At 44.1% G+C, this 20,688-nt stretch overlaps 1 protein-coding gene across 2 annotated transcripts in view; it reads right to left on the minus strand.

The window, feature by feature from the left end:
* FAM227A (family with sequence similarity 227 member A) overlaps positions 1–20,688 on the minus strand; it is a 52,708-nt gene that overhangs the window by 15,320 nt on the left and 16,700 nt on the right. For both annotated transcript variants that reach the window (XM_016161635.2, XM_036237491.1), the window contains 8 exons: positions 20,269–20,370; positions 19,688–19,792; positions 17,295–17,418; positions 16,405–16,509; positions 13,159–13,238; positions 10,099–10,180; positions 5,296–5,390; positions 668–825 (listed from right to left, as the gene is read on the minus strand). In XM_016161635.2, coding sequence (XP_016017121.2) covers positions 668–825; positions 5,296–5,390; positions 10,099–10,180; positions 13,159–13,238; positions 16,405–16,509; positions 17,295–17,418; positions 19,688–19,792; positions 20,269–20,370 — 851 coding nt within the window. The remainder of the gene's footprint in view (positions 1–667; positions 826–5,295; positions 5,391–10,098; positions 10,181–13,158; positions 13,239–16,404; positions 16,510–17,294; positions 17,419–19,687; positions 19,793–20,268; positions 20,371–20,688) is intronic.

Raw genomic sequence — 20,688 nt, forward strand, 5'->3', positions numbered from 1 at the left:
GCAAAACAGTCCTATGAGGCAAGTACTATTATCCCCATCTTACAGATGAAAAAATGAGGCTTGGAGAGAAGCTGGAACTTGTCTAAGATCACGCAGCTAGCAAGCAGCTGAGTTGGTTCGTGAGTCCCAGTCTATCTGAATCTGTGTTCGGACCTCTCTGGTAAACTGCTAAGACTCAGGACCGACACATGTCACACCTGTTTTCTTAGGATCTGAGCTTTTTACCAAATATTTAGGATAAACGCCGAAGGGGCCAGGAATTTGCTGATGTGTCTAAGGAGCAGTGCGTATGAGGATGGTGTTGGAAGAATCACACACCTAGACACCAAAACTCCTGATCGATACATACTTGGGAGTCCGCGAGCACGTGGGAGGCATTACTGAGTTGCAAAGTATGTCAGAGTACCCAGTCAGCCCTTTCATTCCGGTAGATGGGAGGAGAATTTGCACATAGGAAAATTCGACTTGCTCAGGGTCCCACACAGCCACCTCATGAGGCAGATGCGGAACTACAATGAGCAAGATTGTGACCCTTAGGCTCGTATCAATGGCCACCCTTGACCGGCACCTTTAATGTGCCGGGAGCTGTGCCAGGGGCTGGGTGTCTCTCTCCCACCCTGGCAGTGGCCTGGAGTAGTATGTGCCCCGCCCATGGAAGAAAGGATATGGCAAGGTCTCGGTTTCTTCTCTCCTGACTATGAGCACGTCGGTGCCAGGCTGCCGCAGAGTGAGGTATTTCTGGAGGAAGTGCACGATCAGAGGACTCTTCCCATAAATGTTGAAGAGGTTCGAAGTCATCTCAGGGATTTTGCAGGCGGGGTGAGACTGAGCAGGAAAGAGGGGGAAAAAAAATAAAAGACATTGTCATTTTTATAGCATGCATTAAGAAATGTAAAAGTACTCATGTTCCTTGATCCAGTTAACTCCAGTTTCAGGATGCTATCCTAAGGAAATTACCCCAAGTAAGGAAAAGTTTAGGCACCAAGATGTTTACTGCAGAGATTTTTACTATAACAAAAGATTAGAATAACCTAAATGTTAAAGAAGACATTAAAAGGAATAATATGCCACTATTAAAATGTTTATGAAGAGTTAGTTCTAAAATATCATTTCAGATATAATAAAATAACCAAGATGCAAAATTGGGTAGATAATATATTTTATATGAAATAAATACAATTATAGAAATAATCTGGGTAAAAAGTAGATGAGGGACTGGAAGCGTAGTTACCGAAATGTTAACAATTGATTAAGCAAATATTTACTGCGTAACTGTTATGTATACACACTGTTCCAGGCGCTGGAGAGTCAGCCAAGATTTAGACAAAGTCCAGCCCTCCTGGAGGTTGCGTTATCGTTGAGAGATGCAATAAACGAATCAACAAATATAAGAATAACATGATATTACAGAGTAGGTGCTTCAGATAAGAATCAAGCGGGGTGAGGAATGAAGGGCGGCATTGTCCATGGGATGGTCAAGGAGGACCGCCCTGAGGAGGAGCCATCCTGGCAGGTCCCAAACGATGGGAGGACAATCAGCGTGGTATTCCAGGCATAGGCGACAGCATGTCCAAGAGACCCTGTGGCAGACAAGAGCTTAGTGTGGCTGGGGGACAAACACAAGGCCTGTGTGGCTCAAATGGAGAGCGAACGATGAGGCTGAGGACGGAGCGGGGACTCTGGACCACGAGAAGGAGTTAGGGTCTCTTCTCAGTGTGATGGAGACCGCTGGAAGGTTTAAATCCGGCACAACATACTCTAATTTTTTCTAAAGATCCCTTGACTGACGCGTGGAGACACGACGGCAGTGGGTAGGAGTGGACGTGAGAAGAGCAACGGTCGGGAGGCCTCTGCAGTGGTCGGGCGGCTGATGGGGCTGGGACTGGGTCGTCGGGAGAAGATTTAGTTAGAAGTGATCAAATTCGCAATGTATCATGCAAGCACTGGCAGGATTTGCTGAAGGACTCAATGTGGGTGTGAGAAAGAGCAGAGTCAAGGATGACTCCAAAGGTTTAGGTGCCAGTTGCTGAGCTGGGAAGATCTGCGGAGGAACAGGTTAGTGGAGTGGGAAAATCAAGGTGTCTGTTGGGACGCAGCTGAAATTTAACCAAACAATAATTTTGTCTCATGAATAAAGGCTGCAACAGTACCTACCCACACTGTTCTTTAATACTATTTGTTTTAATTGCTTAATAGATTTCTTCAATCTATAGCAGGATCTCTCAACCTCAGCACTTTGACGTTTGGAGACAGATAATCCATTGTTGTGGGTGACTATCCTGTGCATTGTAGGACGCTGAGTAACATCCCTGGTCTCTACCTGCTGTTGCCAGGAGTACTCCAGCCTACTCCCAGCTGTGACCACCAGGAATGTCTCCAGACATGGCCAAATGTCTCCTAGGGGGCAAAATCACCCGCCCCCCTTCCATGGAGAAGCACTATTCTATATAGCAAGATCTCACCAGAATCACAGAAATCTGAGGTTAGCAGGGAACCTACATGTCACTTAGTCCAATGATTCCTAGAACCCCATCTCCAAATGGGGGCCAGTCTGTGTTCACTGGTCTCCAGGGAAATGAGAGAAACAAGGAAAAATACACTATAATACATCTAACATAAATTTATTCACTTTTAGGATTTTTATTCTGTGATCGTCTTTTCTACATTTATATTAATGACCTTTTCTTTTATGAAATGATGGTGATGGCAAATAACAATCATTTTGTTTTAAAAAATTATTTAGTAAAAATTTTTAAAAGTTTTTCAAAGCCTAGAAAAATCCCAAGTGGATCTAGGATTCACTAATCTAGTTTCACATTTATCCGAGAGTTGTCCTTTTGGCTGCCCAGTACCCATTCTCTTTTCTTAACAGCCTCCGAGTCTTGTGTGTTTGCGGTTTACCTGCCCTCTACTGCATTTGGACTCCAGGAGGCTTTAAATCAAATATCTTCCTCTCCCATGAGGGCCTCAGAAGGGGTCCACAGAGGCCTTCACAGGCTCTGCCAGCCAGCTCCTTCCTCATCCACCCAATCAGAGCCAGGGTACCTGGAATAAGCTTGGTCGACGAAAACTCCTGCATCTGAGATTGTGAATCTTGATAGGGGTGAAATACAGACTGAGAACATGTTGGGGTTCACCCATTCCAAAGATGTCACTTTGAAGAGATGGTTTAAGAGTTGCAATGGCCTTGATTCTTCTGGTCTCTGCCTGGACTGACTTTTAGACTTTCTGGCGACTCAGTGTTCCTCTGGTTTTTCCTCATATTGGCCTGAGACAGATTTCGTTACTTGTAAGCAAAGAATTCCAGCTGATATACATTCTTTCAATAACATCCTCAGCGGGTAAAAGTCCATTTTTGCTTCCCTACTTTGTCAACAAGGAATGTGCTACTTTCTGCAACGTCCGGTTCCCCTGGTAGTAAGCAGCTGATTTCTCCTCCCAGGTGAGAGCCAGGAGAGGGGCTCTGGGTACATGGACTGGGCACAGGAGTGGGAAGGCCTGGCTCACAGCCATGGCACTGGGCAAAGATGGGACATTGGGCAAGAGGAGCGAAGTTCTGGAATATCAGATTCGAGAGGCAGGGAAAGCAGAGTAGGAGCTGGAGTGAAGGGGTCGGCATCAGGGACCCACCAGAGGAATGACGGTTTGGGAGCTAGAGCTGGAACAAGAAGATGGTCTACAGCAGAGCCAGAGGGTAAAGCTAGTTTACAATGACAATGTGGGCTCTTAGGAAGTTCTTTCTTACCCTAGATAAAAATCTCTCAGTAATACCAACCCATCTTCTTCCAAAACTACATTACATAACAGTCCTTAAAATACTTGAGAGCCCTCGCATCTTCCCTAAGTCTTGCTTTTCCAACCTAAACATCTTCACTGCCTTCAATAACTCCTGGTCCGATTTTCAGTCTGGTCCCCATCTCTGGACACATGTTAGATGGGACCATCTGAAGTGGGGCCATCTTCTTCCTTGTTCTGAGCCAACTGTACATCTTTTTAAAAAGTTCTTCATTTTGACATTCAGATAACATTTTCTGTTATCTCTGACAGTAAAAAATCTTTATTTTTTTTTATAAAACAAATTTATGATCATTGTGAAAAATTAATACAATGTAGAAATAAATAAAGGAAAAGATAAAAGTCTGTCTCATCTCCACCTACATGTCCTAGGAATAAATAATGTTAACACTTTTCTGTGTATCCTTCTCAACCTTTTTATATGGACATACTGACTTCATTCCAAAAATATACTTCAAAAATAAAAATGGAATCCTAATTACACTGCTGGGCTTCATTTTCCAAATTTTATTGAAGTCAGAAAAGTTTAACAACTTGCCCAAGTGACACAGCTGTGATGTGAACCTGTGTCTGTTTTTTTCTACCATGCCCTGCTGCTTCTCAAAAGTTTCATGCTAAACGCTGAGGGGAAATAGGCAGCAGTAATCATCATGGAGAAACAAAGAAGGTTCCAGGAATCTCCCGCAACACTTGCTGTACGTGGCCCAAACTCTATGGCCTGACTCCTGTGCTAGTTGGTGTCTTGGGAAAGCTCCAGAATCTCTTGCCCTGGTTGGGTATTAACCGCCTCTCCCGCGACACAGGACTGAAGGTGCCATGGATATAAACTACCACACACTGAACTTTGTGGGTTAGATTTGGGGGAGGGGAAAAGAAGAGGAGAGAACACACATAATCCAGTGCCTCCAGTGTCCTGGGGACAGTGCTGGTGGCAAAGCTCAGTGGTTAAGAGCGCATCAGGCTCAGAGTCAGACGGATCTGCGTGCAAGTCTTGGCTTTACCACCTATTTGCTTTGTGAACTTGGACAAATCAGTTACTTGCTCTGAGGATCATTTTTCTCACTAATAAACTGAAGAAGAGCAGAAGTAATCATCTGAGAGGTATCTGTGATGAGTACATGCACAGGTTTAGTATAGTGCCTGACGTATCGTGTTTATTAAATAATTATCATCGGTATCCCAGGTAAACCTTAAAATCATTGTCTCCGTTTCATAGAGTGGGAAACTGAGACTCAGGACTCTCCTTCCATTACACCCAGGCTTCTGAGTCTCAAGCAAGTAATTTAAATCCCTGGAAAAATCCAGACAAATTCTCACCCAACTTGTGCCTCTCTCAGTCGGGAATTACCCTTAGGAGATTTCCTGGCTGTATCACCCGAGCCTACAATAAGAAATACCCCAGTTCTTACCCTGACATCTTCACAGTGCGAGCTTTTATAACCACATCTCCCAGCTACTTTAAAATCATCTCTACTATTAAATTGCCAATCATGTGCTCACCTCCTTAGGACACATATCCTCATAAGCTCTTGCTTTTGATATCCTCTTGACTTGTTGTGAAGCTTTCCTCAAGGCCAGAGTCTGAAAATATTGCTCTGTCAATGCAATATTAGCAAAAGAAAAAAAATAAAAAAAGATTATTGGAACTGGTCAGCTGTGATGAGAAAGACCATATGGCAGATCTCAGCTTCCTATTACTGTGAAAATGCCTGGGTGTGGTCAGACCACTGGGAGATACTGGAGGAAGCAGCTCAGGTAAATCCATACAATTTCACTTGCATTTTACCCAGATATATACCTATGGCCATAAACTTGTCCATTTATTAACCTATATGTAGATCCTTCTATCTATCCAATCAATAAACATTTACCGAGCATCCACTATGTACTGAGCCCATGCTAGGTGCTGGAAGTAGACTATCTTCAAGGAATTCATAGTTTAGTGAGAAAAAAAACACATGCAAATAATAAGCGTAACACCACCTCAGGTGCAATGACAGAATTCTCTTGAGGCTACAGTGTAGTCACAGAATAAGGGGAGACTAAAGGCTTTTTTTTAAAAAGCTAAGCATAATCAGAAAAGGTGCTGTAATTAAAAGAGAAAAAATATCCAACTCTTGCACAAAATTATAGTTTTCCTGCAGAAGAAAATTAACAGAGAACATCTTAAAGATGGGCAGAGAGAAACAACAGATCATCTATAAATGAATAACAATTAAAATTACTGCAGCGTTTTCAACAGTAACACTAAAAGCTAGAAGACAGTGGAATAAAATCACCAAAGCATTGAGGTAGATGGGTATCCAGCAAAACTATCTTTCAAGAACAAAGATGAAATAGAGACATTAATAGAAAAACAAAAACTAAGCAAATATACCCAAAAACGTGTGATACAGGAACTGCTAAAGCTGATGTTTGTTTTTCTCCCTCTCCCTCTCTCCCCCGTCTCTCTACCACACACACACACTATAAAATGGAGCCAATAATTCCAAGGTTTACCTGAGGCACCTATGATTATTATTATAATACACTTACTATGTGTCAGGCGCTATACTAAACCTGTGCATGCAGCATATTTTGTTTATCAGCACAGTCCTCTCAGATAATTACTTCTGCTATTCTTCAGTTGATTGGTGAGAAAAATGATGCTCAGAGCCGGTAACTAATTTGTCCAAGTTCACAAAAAAATTAGTGATTAAAGCCAAGACTTGCATGCAGATCTGTCTGACTCTGAGCTCTTAATCACTGAGCTTTGCCACCAGTACAGTACAGAGAACCAGGAAAGTTGGATAAATTCTCAAGGGAAAAAGGCAGTCAGCATCGCCAACTCTGAAATTACTCAGATGTTGAAATCATCAGACAAAGGCTATAAAGTAGTGATTATAACAATGATGTAAGAAGTATGGGTGAACACTTGAAACAAATAAAAAAAAATAGAAAGTCTCAGTAGAAAAATAGAAGCTATGACAGGGGCCCAAACAGAAATTTCACAACTGAAAAATGCAACCACCAAAATAAATTCACTGGAGGGGATCAATAGCAGAAATGGGGGTAAGAGAGGAAGGAATCAGTGAACTTAAAGACAGATCAAAAGAAATCATGTGTGGTGTTTTCTGATACCACATCGTGTGGTTTTCCCACACCAATTCTCTGAAATAAACCGGGTTTCCAATAATTCAATTCAATTCCAGACCCATTTGGAGTCAGCATCAGATCCCACAAGTTACAGGACTCAGTCCGACAAGACTATCCCAACTCTAGGCACCAGTCTCATATGGGGTTCCCAGGGTACTCACACTTCTATCCAGCTGACTACAAATTTAGAGGTTCCCAGCACCCATCTTCAAGTTTGATAAGTCCCTGGAATGATTCATGGAACTCAGGAAAGTGCTATACTTACTGTTATAGATTTATGAGGAAAGATATAATTCAAAACAACAAAATGGAAAAGACACATAGGGCAGGGTATGGGGGCTGGGGGCGGGGTGGAACAAAGAATTTCCATGCCCTGTTCAGGCACACCACCATCTTCCTAGCACCTGAGTGTGTTCAGGACCCTGTAAATTCATCAGATCATATTATTCAAGAGTTTTTATAACTTGATCTCCAGTCTGCCTCTCCTCTTTAGAGGCTGCAGGGGTGATAGGGCTGAAAGTTTTCATCCACTAACCATGTTTGGGCTTTCAGGTAACCGGACTGCATTCTGAAGCTATCTGTGACCCCAAGCTGAGTCACCTTATTAGCATAGACTCAGATATGCTTGCTATGAATAACAAAAATACTCCTATGGCTCAGGAAATTCTGAGAGATTCAGGAGCTCTGTGCCAGGAACTGGGGACAAAGACCTGATCTATGTTTTTATTATACTATACAATCTGAACAAGGTAGAAACAAAAGGAATAGAGCCTCAGGAACTTATGGGCCGATATCAACAGGTCTAACATCTGTGTCATCAGAGTCCCAAAAAGAAAGGACAAAGTGTGCAGTACAAAAAAATTTTGAAAACATAACATGTGAAAACTTCCCAAATTTGGCAAAAGATATAAACTTACAGATTCAAGAAGATCTGCAAACCCTATACAAGGTAAATTCAAAGAAACCCACACCCATACACATCATAATCAATCAGCTGAAAGACAAGACAAAGTAAATATCCTGAGGGCAGCCAGACAAAAATGCGCTACACAAAAGGGGTACACAAAAGGGGGACAACAGTTTCAATGACTGTGGATTTCTCCTTGGACCATTGGGGCCAGATGGCCGTGGAACGACATTTTAAAATGCTGAGGAAAAAGAACAGTCATCTGAAAATGCTGTACCCAGAAAAAACGTCTTTCTTTTACTTTCAAGCATGAAGGTAAAATAAAGACATTCTCAGATGAAAGAAAACTAAGAGAATTCATTGCTAGCAGGTCTGTTTTTAATGAAATGCTAAAGGAAGGAAAATGATCCTAGAGGGAGATATGAAACTTTGGGAATGAATGAAAAGTAACAGAAATTGTAAATGGCAAATATAGTGTATATAGTAAATATTTATGATGATTTATGGTAAATACAATAGACTCTTTTCTTTCTCTGACGTTCTCTAAAATATGTATGATGACCACTTTGGAATAGTTTGGCAGTTCCTCAAAATGTTAAACATATGACCCAGCAATTCCACTCCTGGGTATACATACACCTAAGAGAAATAAAAACATATGTCTACACAAAAACTTGAACGTGGATGTTCATAGCAGTATTATTTATAATAGCTACAAAATGGAAACTCGAACTGAATAAAAAAAAAAACCTCTATATCTAAAACATGTGGGATGCCTCAGTGTTGAGAGGGAAATGTATATAACACTAAACATTCATATTAGAAAATAAAAGTTTCATTTTCTTCTTTGACTCATGGATCTTTGTCAATTGAATATATATGTATATTTTGGGGACTTGAAGTCTCCCCCAAATATTTACCTTTACTGCATATCTCATTTTATTTCACTTTGCTTCATCGAGCTTCACAGATATTGCATTTTTTTTTTTTTAACAAATCGAAGCTAAAACCCTCCACTAGCAAAAAGATCACAACTCACTGAAGGCTCAGATGACATTTAGCATTTTTTAGCAATAAAGTCTTTTTTAGGTAAGGTAATACATTTTTAAAGACATAATGCAGTCGCACACTTAATAGACTATAGAATAGTGTAAATGTAGTTTTTATATGCACTGGGAAACCAAAAAATTCTTCATGTGAGTCTCTTTGTTGTGATATTCACTTTATTGAGTGCTCAGGCACTGAACCTGCAATGTCTCCGAGGTCCGTCTGTACTTGGAACCCTGGCTATACTTCTCAACAAGTGGTCCCCAAATATTTTTTTAATAGCAGCTGTATTGCAATATAATTTACATACTAACTTTTCTGAGCCTCCATTTCTCCAACAAAGAAAAGGATAGTTTAATTTTTTGGACTAATGATGACACTTAAGAGTTCCTGTTCTGTGTTTTCTCAGGTTCTGTATTTGTCTGTGTGGCATCCATTAATTACCGGGCCAAACTAAAGGCCAAAGTGGATACAGTTCCCCTGTGATCAGAGCCCATACTCTGAACCACCTCCTTTATCTAATTCTCACACACCAAGCTAACATGCCCCTGACCTAAATCAACCCAGGGCCAGATGTTAGACATCTAAGGACAGCTCCTATACCCCGAAGCCAGCCAGAATTACTCAAACTAGCCGATACTAAGCTGTTAACCCTGTCATGTCTTGTCTTTCCCAAGGAAATCCCAATAAAGGCTATGGCCTAAGCCTTCCCCTAGCTTTCTGCCTCCTGACTGACATTGGTGCTTCCTCCCATGGTCGTACATGGCAAGCCATGCCTCTTGATTCTGCGAAACTGTGAAAAGCAAACTTTTCTTTCAATGGCATTGACCTCTCCAGGTACTCACTCAGTCACCTTTATAAGTTAACACCTAGGCACAAATCAGTTCCTATCTCAATAAATGCCTGTTTCTGATGGGAAGAGGGACAGTGATCAGGTCTTAGATTTATTTTCTTCCATTGCCTACAACCTCTCTTTCCCATAGATATTAGCACTGTGTGAACTCATCATTATAAAAGTAGAACTTAATCAGTGCTTGTGGAACTGAAAAAACAATTATGCCCTCTCAAGGAATTACTTGGTGCCAAGGCCCAGGCTAGAACTCTGAGTATAAACTAGGGTGGCAGATTATGTTCAAACAAACCCAAGAAATGAGGGTTTTGGAGAAAATAACTGAGTCAAAAGCCTACATTTCCCTTTTAGGTAGTTACTGTACCTTTCGTGATATTCTGTATTTGTGACCTATCCTCTGACTTCTTAGATAAAGAGTTTCTCTTGTTCGAATATGTACTTGTAGACTGAGGGAGAAAAAACAAAGAACAAACTTAGTAAAACTGGTAATGAGAAAAATACGAAAAGCATACTTGCTATTCCTAGACGCTGCTGGTCGTTCTTGCAGAGAGAGGGCTTGCAGGCCCAGCTTGACAACCCAGGGGCATCGCGGAGAGAAGAGGCTGGTGTAGAAAACACGTGGGCGGCAGACGGAGGCAGACCAGGGTTCCGGTCCCAGCCCTGTCACTCAACAGCTGGTTGGGCAAGTCATCAAACCTCTTGATTGCCTTGGATGCCTCAGAGGGTTCTTGTGAGGATTAAGTCAGCTTAGGCAGGCAAAGTGCGTGAGTGGCTGCTCACGGTAGGGGCGCCATGAACGCTGCCACCATTGTTCACGCACTCACCACATCTCTTTCAGTAAACATTTCACTGAGCAACTTCTAATGTGCCTGGCACTGGGCAGACCCTGAAACCTGGTCCCTGCCCAGAGAAGCTCCCAGTCCAGCAGGGGAGATAATGGTAAATGGGCAATTACACTAAGGTGAGAAAAGTATCACATATTTATTAGAGAGGCAATGTAAATTAGGATTAGCTTTGCGTGTGAGTGACAGAGACTCGAAGTAACAGTGGCTCAAACGAGGTAGAAGTTTCTCTCTCCCATAACAGTCTGAAGGTAGACAATCCAGGACTTATATGGTATTTCTGCTGTGATAAGTCCTTAGGGATTCCAACTCCTTCCAGCTCATGATTCCACCTTTCCTAAGACCCTTCCTCTTAGGGTCCAAGATGGTTGCTAGAGCTCCGGTCATCACATTCACATTCCAGGCAGCAGAATGGAAAAAAGGACAAAGAGGCAAAGACTTCACATGGACTGTTTTCTTAAGGAAGGCTCCCAGAAACCGTCACAGGCACATCCACGTATATCTCATTAATTGGATCTTAGTCACATGGCCACACATTGATATAGGGGAAGCTAGGAAATGTGATCTTTGATCTGGCCATAAAAATCGGAGGTTCTCTTTCTATAGAAGAAAAAACAACAGATATTGCAAAACTACTAATGGTAGGCCAGACGTAGTTCAAGCAGAGTATCACAGAAGGCTGAGTGGGGAACGCTTGATTCTGTCTGCTGGAGACCTGGAGGGCTTCCGAGGAGAGAAGACACTTTTGTTCTGTTTTTAAGGATGAGTAGGAGTTTAACAATATTAAACAGATGACCCACCAAGTGGCAGGCAAGCAGTCCACCAGCCTCAACAACCAGCACTTTGATTTATATCGATATGATATTTTAATAGGAAAAAGAAAGCAGAAAGGACTTCCCATATGCCATGCAGCTGGCTGTCCAACAGCTATGATGTTTGTAGAGTTTAAGTGGTTATTGGGATTTGTTAGAGAGAAAACATTCCCAGACTCAATGAAGAGCCACGCTCATTCTTAATAGGCTTCAGAGAGCGCTGTAGTGGAGCAGAGAATGCTGCAAGGAGGTGGCTTGGTGTAAGTTATCAGGCCCTCCTACTGGAGAGGCAGCTTGCTGGTGCGGGAAGAGCTCAGACGGGCAGCCTCCTGTGTCAGCTGAAGTCAGCTGAAGTCAGCTGCGTGGCCTGGGGCAAGTTACTCACCTCTCTGGGTCTGTTTCTTCCTTTGTCAAATAAAGTTAATCCTTACCTGCCTTGCAGGAATGTTGTAAAGGGTAGAGAGGATGTGAAAAGACAACCTGCACACAGTAACATTTCCCAAGTTCTTGTCTGTCTATCCTCGTGTGACCAGCGACCACCCCGAGTGTGTGAGGCAAGGTGACCACCGTTGGGATGGGGGTAGACCAAGACTGTTCCGGGGCCCCCTCCCCATCATGGTACGGGAGAGATGGAATCCTTCTACCCCACGTGGACACCCTCCTCCTCAGAGTCCACATGCTGAGGACTCAGCCGTGATGGGTGAGAGCAGCAGGGGAGCCTATTTTTGAGCCAGCAAATTTTGCCACCAAGAGCCAGAGTGCGCGCTTTTGGCTTTGCAGGCCGTACAATCTCTGTCGCAGTTACTTGATTCTGCGGCTACAGCGCAGAGACTGCCGAAGACAACGGAGAGCCAGGGGCCGTGGCTGTGTGCCCGCAAGGCTCTATTTACAAAACTAGGCAGGGAAAGGCCTCATTTGTAGTTTGTCTGGACATTTATTTTTATTGAGCTTTTGGGAAAAAAAAAAAAGAACCTGATTGGTAGTGTTTGGCTTGTTTCGTGCCCCTCATAGGAGGAGATGCTGGCAATGATGATGGCGCTGGTGGAGCGCCAAGAGGCGGGTACAGAGGCCAGACGGGTGGGGGGAGTGGTGTGTCTAAGGAACAGAAAGGAGGCCCCTGCGGCAGGAGCCCCAGGAGCCTGGGAGGGTAGAGATGGTACTGGCCAGACATGGCAGGACCACACAGGTCACTCCACGCCAAAGCAAGAGGAAGCTTCTGAGGTTTTGAAGGTGTTTTTCACTTGGGCTGAGAGGACGGTGTTAGGGGGAGGGGAAACAGAAAAGGGCCAGGTGGTAATGGGATGCAGTAATTAGTCTGCATTTTAGAAAAAGACTGTAGGGTACCGGAGAGCCTGAAGGAGACAGGAGCCTATTGCCACAGTGAAGGGAGCTCAGCCTGGAGTGGAAGGGGGAGGAGGGTGCTGCTGGCAAGGAGGCAGAAGGCAACAGGAACAAGGCAGAGAGGGGCAGGTAGGTGTCGGGGGCACAGCCAGGTTCAGGCTTGTGATGAGGATCAATGGGGAGAAAAAGATGTAAAAAAGCACCTTGCGCTGCAGCCTCTACTGGAAGAAAGACTGGTTCCTCTCCTCCCTCCTCACAGCCACTGCCTTGCTGTGGCCACCCCTCAGTGCTCCACTCATCCGTGTAGATGAGGACAACCAGGGCGCCCCCAGAGATGAAGGGGCAGGGAGCGCACAGTGTGGGATCGATCAGAAGTCAGTGACGCTTACGGGGCTCCCAGGGTTCCAAGGTTTGTGTCTCCCCACTCACCAGCCGGTCGGGGTCTTGCCTGCTCTGGAGAGACTTATGGAAGGAGTAGCTCTTAGAAAGGCGGAAGGACATCTCTCTTTCTAGGGAAGAGAAAATGCTGTTTGTCAGTTCCTTCTTGTCCTGGGAGTGACACTGCAGACCAGTAGCTTTGAGACAGCCCCTGCCCGGCAGGGACCAGTACCGGCAAGAGGGACACCTACTGAGTGACTTTGGGCAAGTTACTTAACCTCTCTGGTCCTGTTACAAATAGTGAATACTAACTACCTCATAGGCTGATGACTCAATTAAAGAGAACAAGTATGCAGAGCCTAAAACACAGGACAAGCACTCAACCATATGGAAAAAAAAAAAAAGAATACCGACTTCAAAAGTAAAACAAAACTCAGAACCTGGCAAAATTGAAATTAATAAATGTTGGATTAAATGCTAGAAAAACAAGCTATCGATCTCGTAAAGTGATAAATTTAGCATTCACTGAAATGTCACAATTTACAGATTAGATTTTTTTTTTTCCATTTTGAAATTCCTGTGTATCCATGATGACCGCTGGGAAAGCAAACCTCTTAAGTGGGTCAGAAACTGTAAGTGCATAGAAAGGCAGCACATGGCAGTGCCTGGCGCTGAGGTTGTTCTAACTTCCTTTCGCTGCAGCCACACCCTCCTCCAAGGCGGTTAGATGTTCTCTTCCCTGTGCCCTGGACCAGGACTTCTCGAACCGGAATGTGCTTAGAGATCGCCAGGGGATCTTAGTAAACTGCAGAGTCTGATTTAGTCCATCTGGAGAGACGCTGCTGTTGCTGCTCCCTGAACCACTTTGAGTAGCAAGGTTGCCTCCTCGCAGGAAACGCAGTAGGGCAGCCTTCCCCACCCCTCTCCAGGAAACCAACCAGAACCACCTTGCCCTCCTCCCCCACCTATCCTCTCTCCTTTCTGCTGGTACCTCAGGATGCTGCTGTCTGTTTAAATGAAGGTGGCTCTCCCACCACCAACCCTGCCAGCTCCTCCCACACACTTGTCTCTGACAGGCCGAGGCTTTCAGAACGAGCCATCCTCTGTTGTCACTTCTGCATTGCTTCTTCTGAAATCTGGGTCTTGCCTCCTACCATCTGATGGAAACAGCTCTCCCAAAGTTCTCTAAGGAAGAGGAATTTGCACTCAAAAGGCTAACCTTATAATCAGCTTTTTGTTCTGTTTCTGTAGATGTGCTTGCTGCATAGGCTGTAGGGCAGGGTGAACTTGAAATTAACTAAAGACTCATCCTCCCTTTTCCTTGTTCTGTCCAAATAACAAATGTAACTGCCAACACATAGCAACTCCCGTGCTCTGTAACTGTCTGAGGACAAATTAACCAATCAGCCCATGCCAACTAAGCCCAGATCTTCGGAGCACTACCTTTTCTGGGACCACTGACGAAATAAACCTGAGTTCTCCAACTCTCCGAGTGGTGCTTGGTTTCTCTCGGGTCTGATTTTTGCAACATTTCTGTAACACTAACAGGGGTTTCTTCTGGGGGTGATGAGAATGCTTTGGAATTAGATAGTGGTGATAGCTGTACAATTTTCTGAATATACTAATCACTGAATTACACACTTTCAAAGGGTTAATTTTATGTTATGTGAATTATATTTCAATAAAGCTGATATACAGATAAAGATCACAAACAACCTAAATATACGATTGCATGGCTCCTTCCTAGGCCTCATCCTCTGGCCCCCTCTGCAGCAGCTGGCACAGCCTGCTCTGCACAGCCTGCTCTGGCCTCCACGGCCCCATTCTCTCTGAGCACCTCCTGCCTCTCTGGACCCTTTCTTCTGTCTCCTGCATGCAGGAGGCCTCCGAGGCTCTGACCTCAGCCTCCTTCTCTTCTCCCTTCTTTAATATTCTCATCTAGGAAAAACATCAAGGAGCACATCTGCTTTCATAAATCTGCAGTTGAGAGTCCCGGCCTTAATCCTTCCCTAATTGCATCAGCAGTGGCACCTTGGACAGGCCCACTGGGCTGCCCCATCGTCTCATTTCTGTCACATCTAAGGTCAAACTTATGGCCTTTCTCCACAGACCTGATCCTCCCCCTGACTTCCCAGTTCTAAATGGAATATCTGCCAGTACTGGCTGGCGGACACTTAGAACTACTTTGAATATGGAATCCAGCCGGCCCCAGCCAACTCCTGGCCTGACCGACAGTGCTTGAAGGGTCCCTGGTTTTCCACGAGGTTCCATCTTCCTTATGGCCTCATATCCATCTTCTGTGCAAAAAAGTGTTAACATAGCACTCCTCATTGCTGTCCTCGAAGAGCTCTGCTTACAAGGTTGGCCCTTAGCTGGCATCTGGGAACGTATATTTTCGGAGGGTCCCCACCACTAACTGTGCTTTAATGGCTCACTGTGCCTAAACCATTTGTATAAATACTATAGCTTATGTTGAATATCTGATATACGTGCCAGGCGGGGAGAGTCTACGTGATCAGCCCTCAGTTGGAGGCACTCGGCACTGGGTCTCTAATGAGCCTGCCTGGGAGACAACATTTCACACGTGCTGGCATGACTCCATGCTGGAGGATTAAGCACATCCTGTGTGACCCCTTGGGAGCTTGCGCCTGGTGTTCCTGGACTTTGCCCCCTGCACCTTTTCCCAATGCAGATTGTGGATTGCATGGTTTTGCTGTAATAAATCACAGCCATGAGGCTCTTAGGGAATTACCACACCTAAGTGTGGTCTTGGGACAATTCCCCTACCCTTGTTTATGCTGCCCCACAACTGCAGGCTCCTACCCTTCGGAAAGAAGGTCTTAGGGGGCACCTCGCCCCAGCTCCCACCCAACCTGGAACGTGTGGGCAGCTCTGCCAGGGCCCCTCCAGGGGCAGGAAGCTCACCATCGTGTGAGACAGCACTGCCTGCGGGTCCCTCCTTCCTGCCCAGTGCCCTTACTTTCCCTAAGGACATTAGACTAAGGTAGGAGAATGGTTAACTGGACAGAGGCCAAAGCCTGGCAAAAGTGCCAGGATGGTTAGCCCGTCTGGGCAAAATCCTGGCTCCCCAACTGCGCTGGGAAACCTTGGGCACACGAACCTCTCTGTATCTCAGATTCCTGCTTTGTGTTGGAAATAATAGGATCTTGCTGAAGGCACGCACGAGACGGAAGCTGGCCTGAGCATTTCAACACCAAGGCCTTTCTGTGCCTCAACTAGATGGTGGCTGGGTGTGGCCAGGGCAGAGGGGGCAGAAGTCCATAAGCGATGCCTTACTGTTTATCAGTGTTTTTCTCCGACACAGTTTTTCTCTCCGAAACCTCTCCGGATCCAGTTTCGAGTAGTCCCAACTGTTATAGCTCTGTGGGCAAGGCTGTATACCTAAGACGGAGTCAAGAGGAAGAATGAGAACTTCTGCAAAGGAGAATGGGAGGGAGAGAGCACAGGAAGCCGGCATGTGAACGCCCCCAAACTCTGCCTGTCTGTTCGCTCATGATCCGGCCGTGTAGCCTTACCTACTACATCGCTGTAAGAAATCTTAGCCACGAATACAACCTATGAGCTACCTAGAAAATCTAATGTGGCAGTGATCCTGAAGACCTTCAACACAGTAGCAGCTGTAAAAAGTCCTTAGCACAGTCCCTAGTACCCTGGAACCTTTCAGTAAATAGTAGTTTTCAATGACCTTAGGAAATGTCTGGGTTGAGACGGGGAAAGTGGGGGAGCAGACAGAAAAGTAGTTGAAAAGCAAACATTGAACCGATGCTGCGTGCTGCAGGGGGACGACAGCTGGGCCCCTTGGCGTCACACGGCGTGTGGAGGGGTAGGACGACATAACCAGCACACTGCTTTTGAGTCACTGAGTTCTGGATCCATCAGCCCACAGCACAAGGTTGACTTCTGGACAGCAAATAGGGCTATGCTCAGACCTGCTCCCTACAGATGCAGCCGGGCACGGAAAGGGGACAGGGAATGTCTGAGAATGGTTTTAAGGAAGTAGAAAAATTGGTGCTCTGTGGGGGTCTACCTGCACACGTTAATGTCAAAGAGAGAAACGCCCAGCTGTCTCAACGAAGGGGTGTGAGGGGAAACAATCATACACCCGGGCTCAGGTGAAAAACGTGTTTCTGGAACCGCTTTCCCCAGGAGAGAGCGGCGTCACTCACCTGAAATCCACAGGCTCATCGTGTTACAGATGCTAGACTTGAATTCCTGCGTGTCGAACCAGGACTGCGGGAAGCAGCAACAGAAGCTGGTGTACAGGGCTTTGCTCAGAAGTGATGGCAACCTCTGGGGGGGAGGGGCAAGCAGAGTTCAGGCACCATTCTGGACACTTCGACACCCAGAAGAGAGCTCCTGACGTCAGAAAGTAACTGTGATAAAATCCTCTACCTGACACCCTGTGGCCTTCCTGTTTATTAGGGGAATAATTTCCATCTGTAGCTGCCCCACAGCTGGCTTGACTCCTTATGCTACCTGGGGACCACTCCTCAAACATCACGCTACGCTAGGCAAGCGACCCCTCCCCCAGACTCTCTGCACGTGGTCTGTGGCTCGGCCCCTCTGCAACTTGGCCAAATAGTAGTCTAGAAGGTGACAAGATACATTTGACCTACCTATCTTGCTGTCTCAGAGAGAATACTAGTAAGTACTACTTACTCAGTTTTTTCTATCCACAGGTAGTACTATTGTTTCTTAACTATGATGGAGCTCAAATTATACACTTTTATCTGGCTTTATGCCATTATAACATCATGCCAGATTTAACATTATAACATAAGCACTTCGCCAGGTTGCTATGAACTCTCTGGGAATTCTTTTTTCCAAGTGACCTTCATAATACTGTGCTGAGTAAGTATATCAAAATTTCGTAAACATCCTCTGTTGGTGGGTGTTACCCTGTTTCCAAGACTTTGCATTACAAATTATGCTGAATAATTGTTTTTATTTATTAAGCTATCTCATTGTCTGGCACATAGTAGGCAGTCAAAATTGTTGAATGAATGAATGTATGCATGATTAAAAGCAGCTTTTCCTGTGAGATTATGTCTTCCAGAAGACGGTATACCACTGCTAATCACAGCAGCTATGGGGTATTGGGGTTTTATCGTGTGTTGGGCAATATGTCAGAATCCTTGCAAACATCATCTCATGAAATCCTTAGGACAACTTGGTGACAGAGGCATTATTATCCCCATTTTATGGGTGATAAAACTAAGGCACAAAAAGCCTAAGTGACTTGTTAGGCGGTCACATAACCACTTTTCAGCATAATTGTAGCAATTCACTTCCTACTCATAGTGTCTGAGTGCCATTTCCTTAGATCCTTAACAACACTGGAATTATACTGTTGTGGTGCGTTCAAATCTAAGACCTACGGAGCCAACTGAGATTAATTATGAGCCTTTATTAGCCGGCCAGCGACTGACTCTCTCCACCAGAGAATCAGCCCCGAGCTTCTAGAGGAGGCAGCTTATAAAGCCTGAAACTACGGCCGGGTGGGCTTTGATCAGGCAAGCAAGTGGATTACAAAAGCAAAAGTCAGCTGTTAGCGTTTAGCACAAAGATATCTTGTTGCTGGGGGACTCCTAAATCTTGTAGCAAACAGGGCCTGGTAGACAGGTTTGTTATCTGCACCTGGCGGCAATGTTGTTTTTTTCTTGGGAGCTGGCGCCTGAAGATATCACTCCCTGTCTTGTCCTTGGGACTGGCTTACTGGAGAATTTTTCACTCTTACAATACTTTTTAAATCTAAGCTAACAGGGGTATTGAATTATTATTGTTTTAATTCATAGTTTTGATTGTTATTAGGATGAACTTTTTTCCCCGTTTGTATTTCTACCCTGGTGAATTTCTAGTTTATATACTTTGTCCTTTAGTCTATGGGGTGTTTTGTTTTTTCTTATTGATTTGTTAGGAGTTCTTTATGTTATGTGACACGTATGGTATTGGTATTTTTGCAGTTTCTCATTTGCTTTTTAACTTTATAGTACTTTTTAAAATTTTTATATAATTAAGTTGATCAGTCTTTTCCTTTCTGGTTATTTGGGGTCATATTTAAAAAGTCCTCCCCCACTCCCAAATCATGCAAATATTCACTTATATTTCCCTCTAGCAATCTTTTCAGTACATATATCCATACATTCATATATAAAAAGTAAATGTGTATTCATACTTCTAATTTTTAAATAATGTTTATTTAAATACTACAGAAATATATAAAATAGAAAGAAACTCTCTTATAACCTTATTCTCCAGAATATAAACATCGCTAAGAGCTTGGTAAATATTTTTCCAGATTTTTTTTCTATTCATAGGCAAACACACATATACATATACATTTTTAACAGAGTTGTATAAATTACCTTATTTTTCACTTAAAATATATTATTACATCTTTCCCAAACAGTATATACGGACCTACCTCATTTTTCATTACAAGTCAGTGCACAGATATATCACAACTTACTAATTACTCCCTTATGGAAAGAATGTTAAGGGCATTCCATTGGCATTAGAAGTGAGTGGCTATCCCATGTGATTTTTTTTTTTTACTCACTTTTAAGATAGCCTCTTCATGGTAGGACCTGGATTCATGAAACAAAAGAAAGGCGTAGTGGAGGGATATTCGGTCGAACAGCTTATTCTGGATCTCCTTGTCTGGCTACCAGGAATAAACATGGACAAGGAATTACTAGAGTCCCATGTTGAAACAGCCAAGGGCGGAGATTCTTAACTGAGCATATATCTCATTTTTAGGAATCTTATTCTCAAGATACTGAGCCTCATTATTATTTAGGAAATAATGCAGCAGTTTGTTGCCCAGGATTTATAAGACATGCACATGAAGAAAGCACCCTAACTCTGAACCAGGAGGCCCTGACTTTACTCTTGGCCCTGCCCTTGACCAGCCATGTGACATGGACCAGTCCCTAAAGCCCAGCGGAGCTGCAAGACATTGGGTAATGGCTAAAGCGCAGGGTATATGGGCGAGACTTGGGGGAGGGAAGGATGGGGTGCTGAATGAGGCTACAGGTGTGGTCGGTGGAATCGAAGGGGCTTATAGCCCATATTAAAGAGGATTTGTGCCACGGTAAAATAATTTAAGCAAGGGAGAGGAGCGATCAGATCTGCATTTACCTGGTACTTTTCGTGGAAGATCCACCAGAAGCTATCCAGCCATATGGCTGTTAGAGAAGGAGAGGAGAAAAACTTCTCTAACTCTCTATCTGTACAGAAAGACTTGAAAAGAAACAAAATTCACATTATTATTGTTGCTGTTATTGTTCTTCTTTTAAAAATTCACCTGGAGCCACAGATGCATAATCATCTCCGCTCAGAAACTTCTCTCCCTCCTCTGTATCCCAAACCTTGTTACTGCTATTAATCACACCACCTTTCTACCCGTCATCTTCTGAGTCAACATACTTTGGAGTCAACTCAAAAAAAACAAAAAAACACCTAACGTTTTAGCGAGTGCCGACTATTTACCTTGCCAGGTGTTTCTACAGGTTCCCCCTTTAATCCCTGTAATAATCGTGCAAGGCATGCATCATTATC

The sequence above is a fragment of the Rousettus aegyptiacus genome, unplaced genomic scaffold (genome assembly GCF_014176215.1).
Source record: "Rousettus aegyptiacus isolate mRouAeg1 unplaced genomic scaffold, mRouAeg1.p scaffold_m13_p_2, whole genome shotgun sequence".
Taxonomy (NCBI): domain Eukaryota; kingdom Metazoa; phylum Chordata; class Mammalia; order Chiroptera; family Pteropodidae; genus Rousettus; species Rousettus aegyptiacus.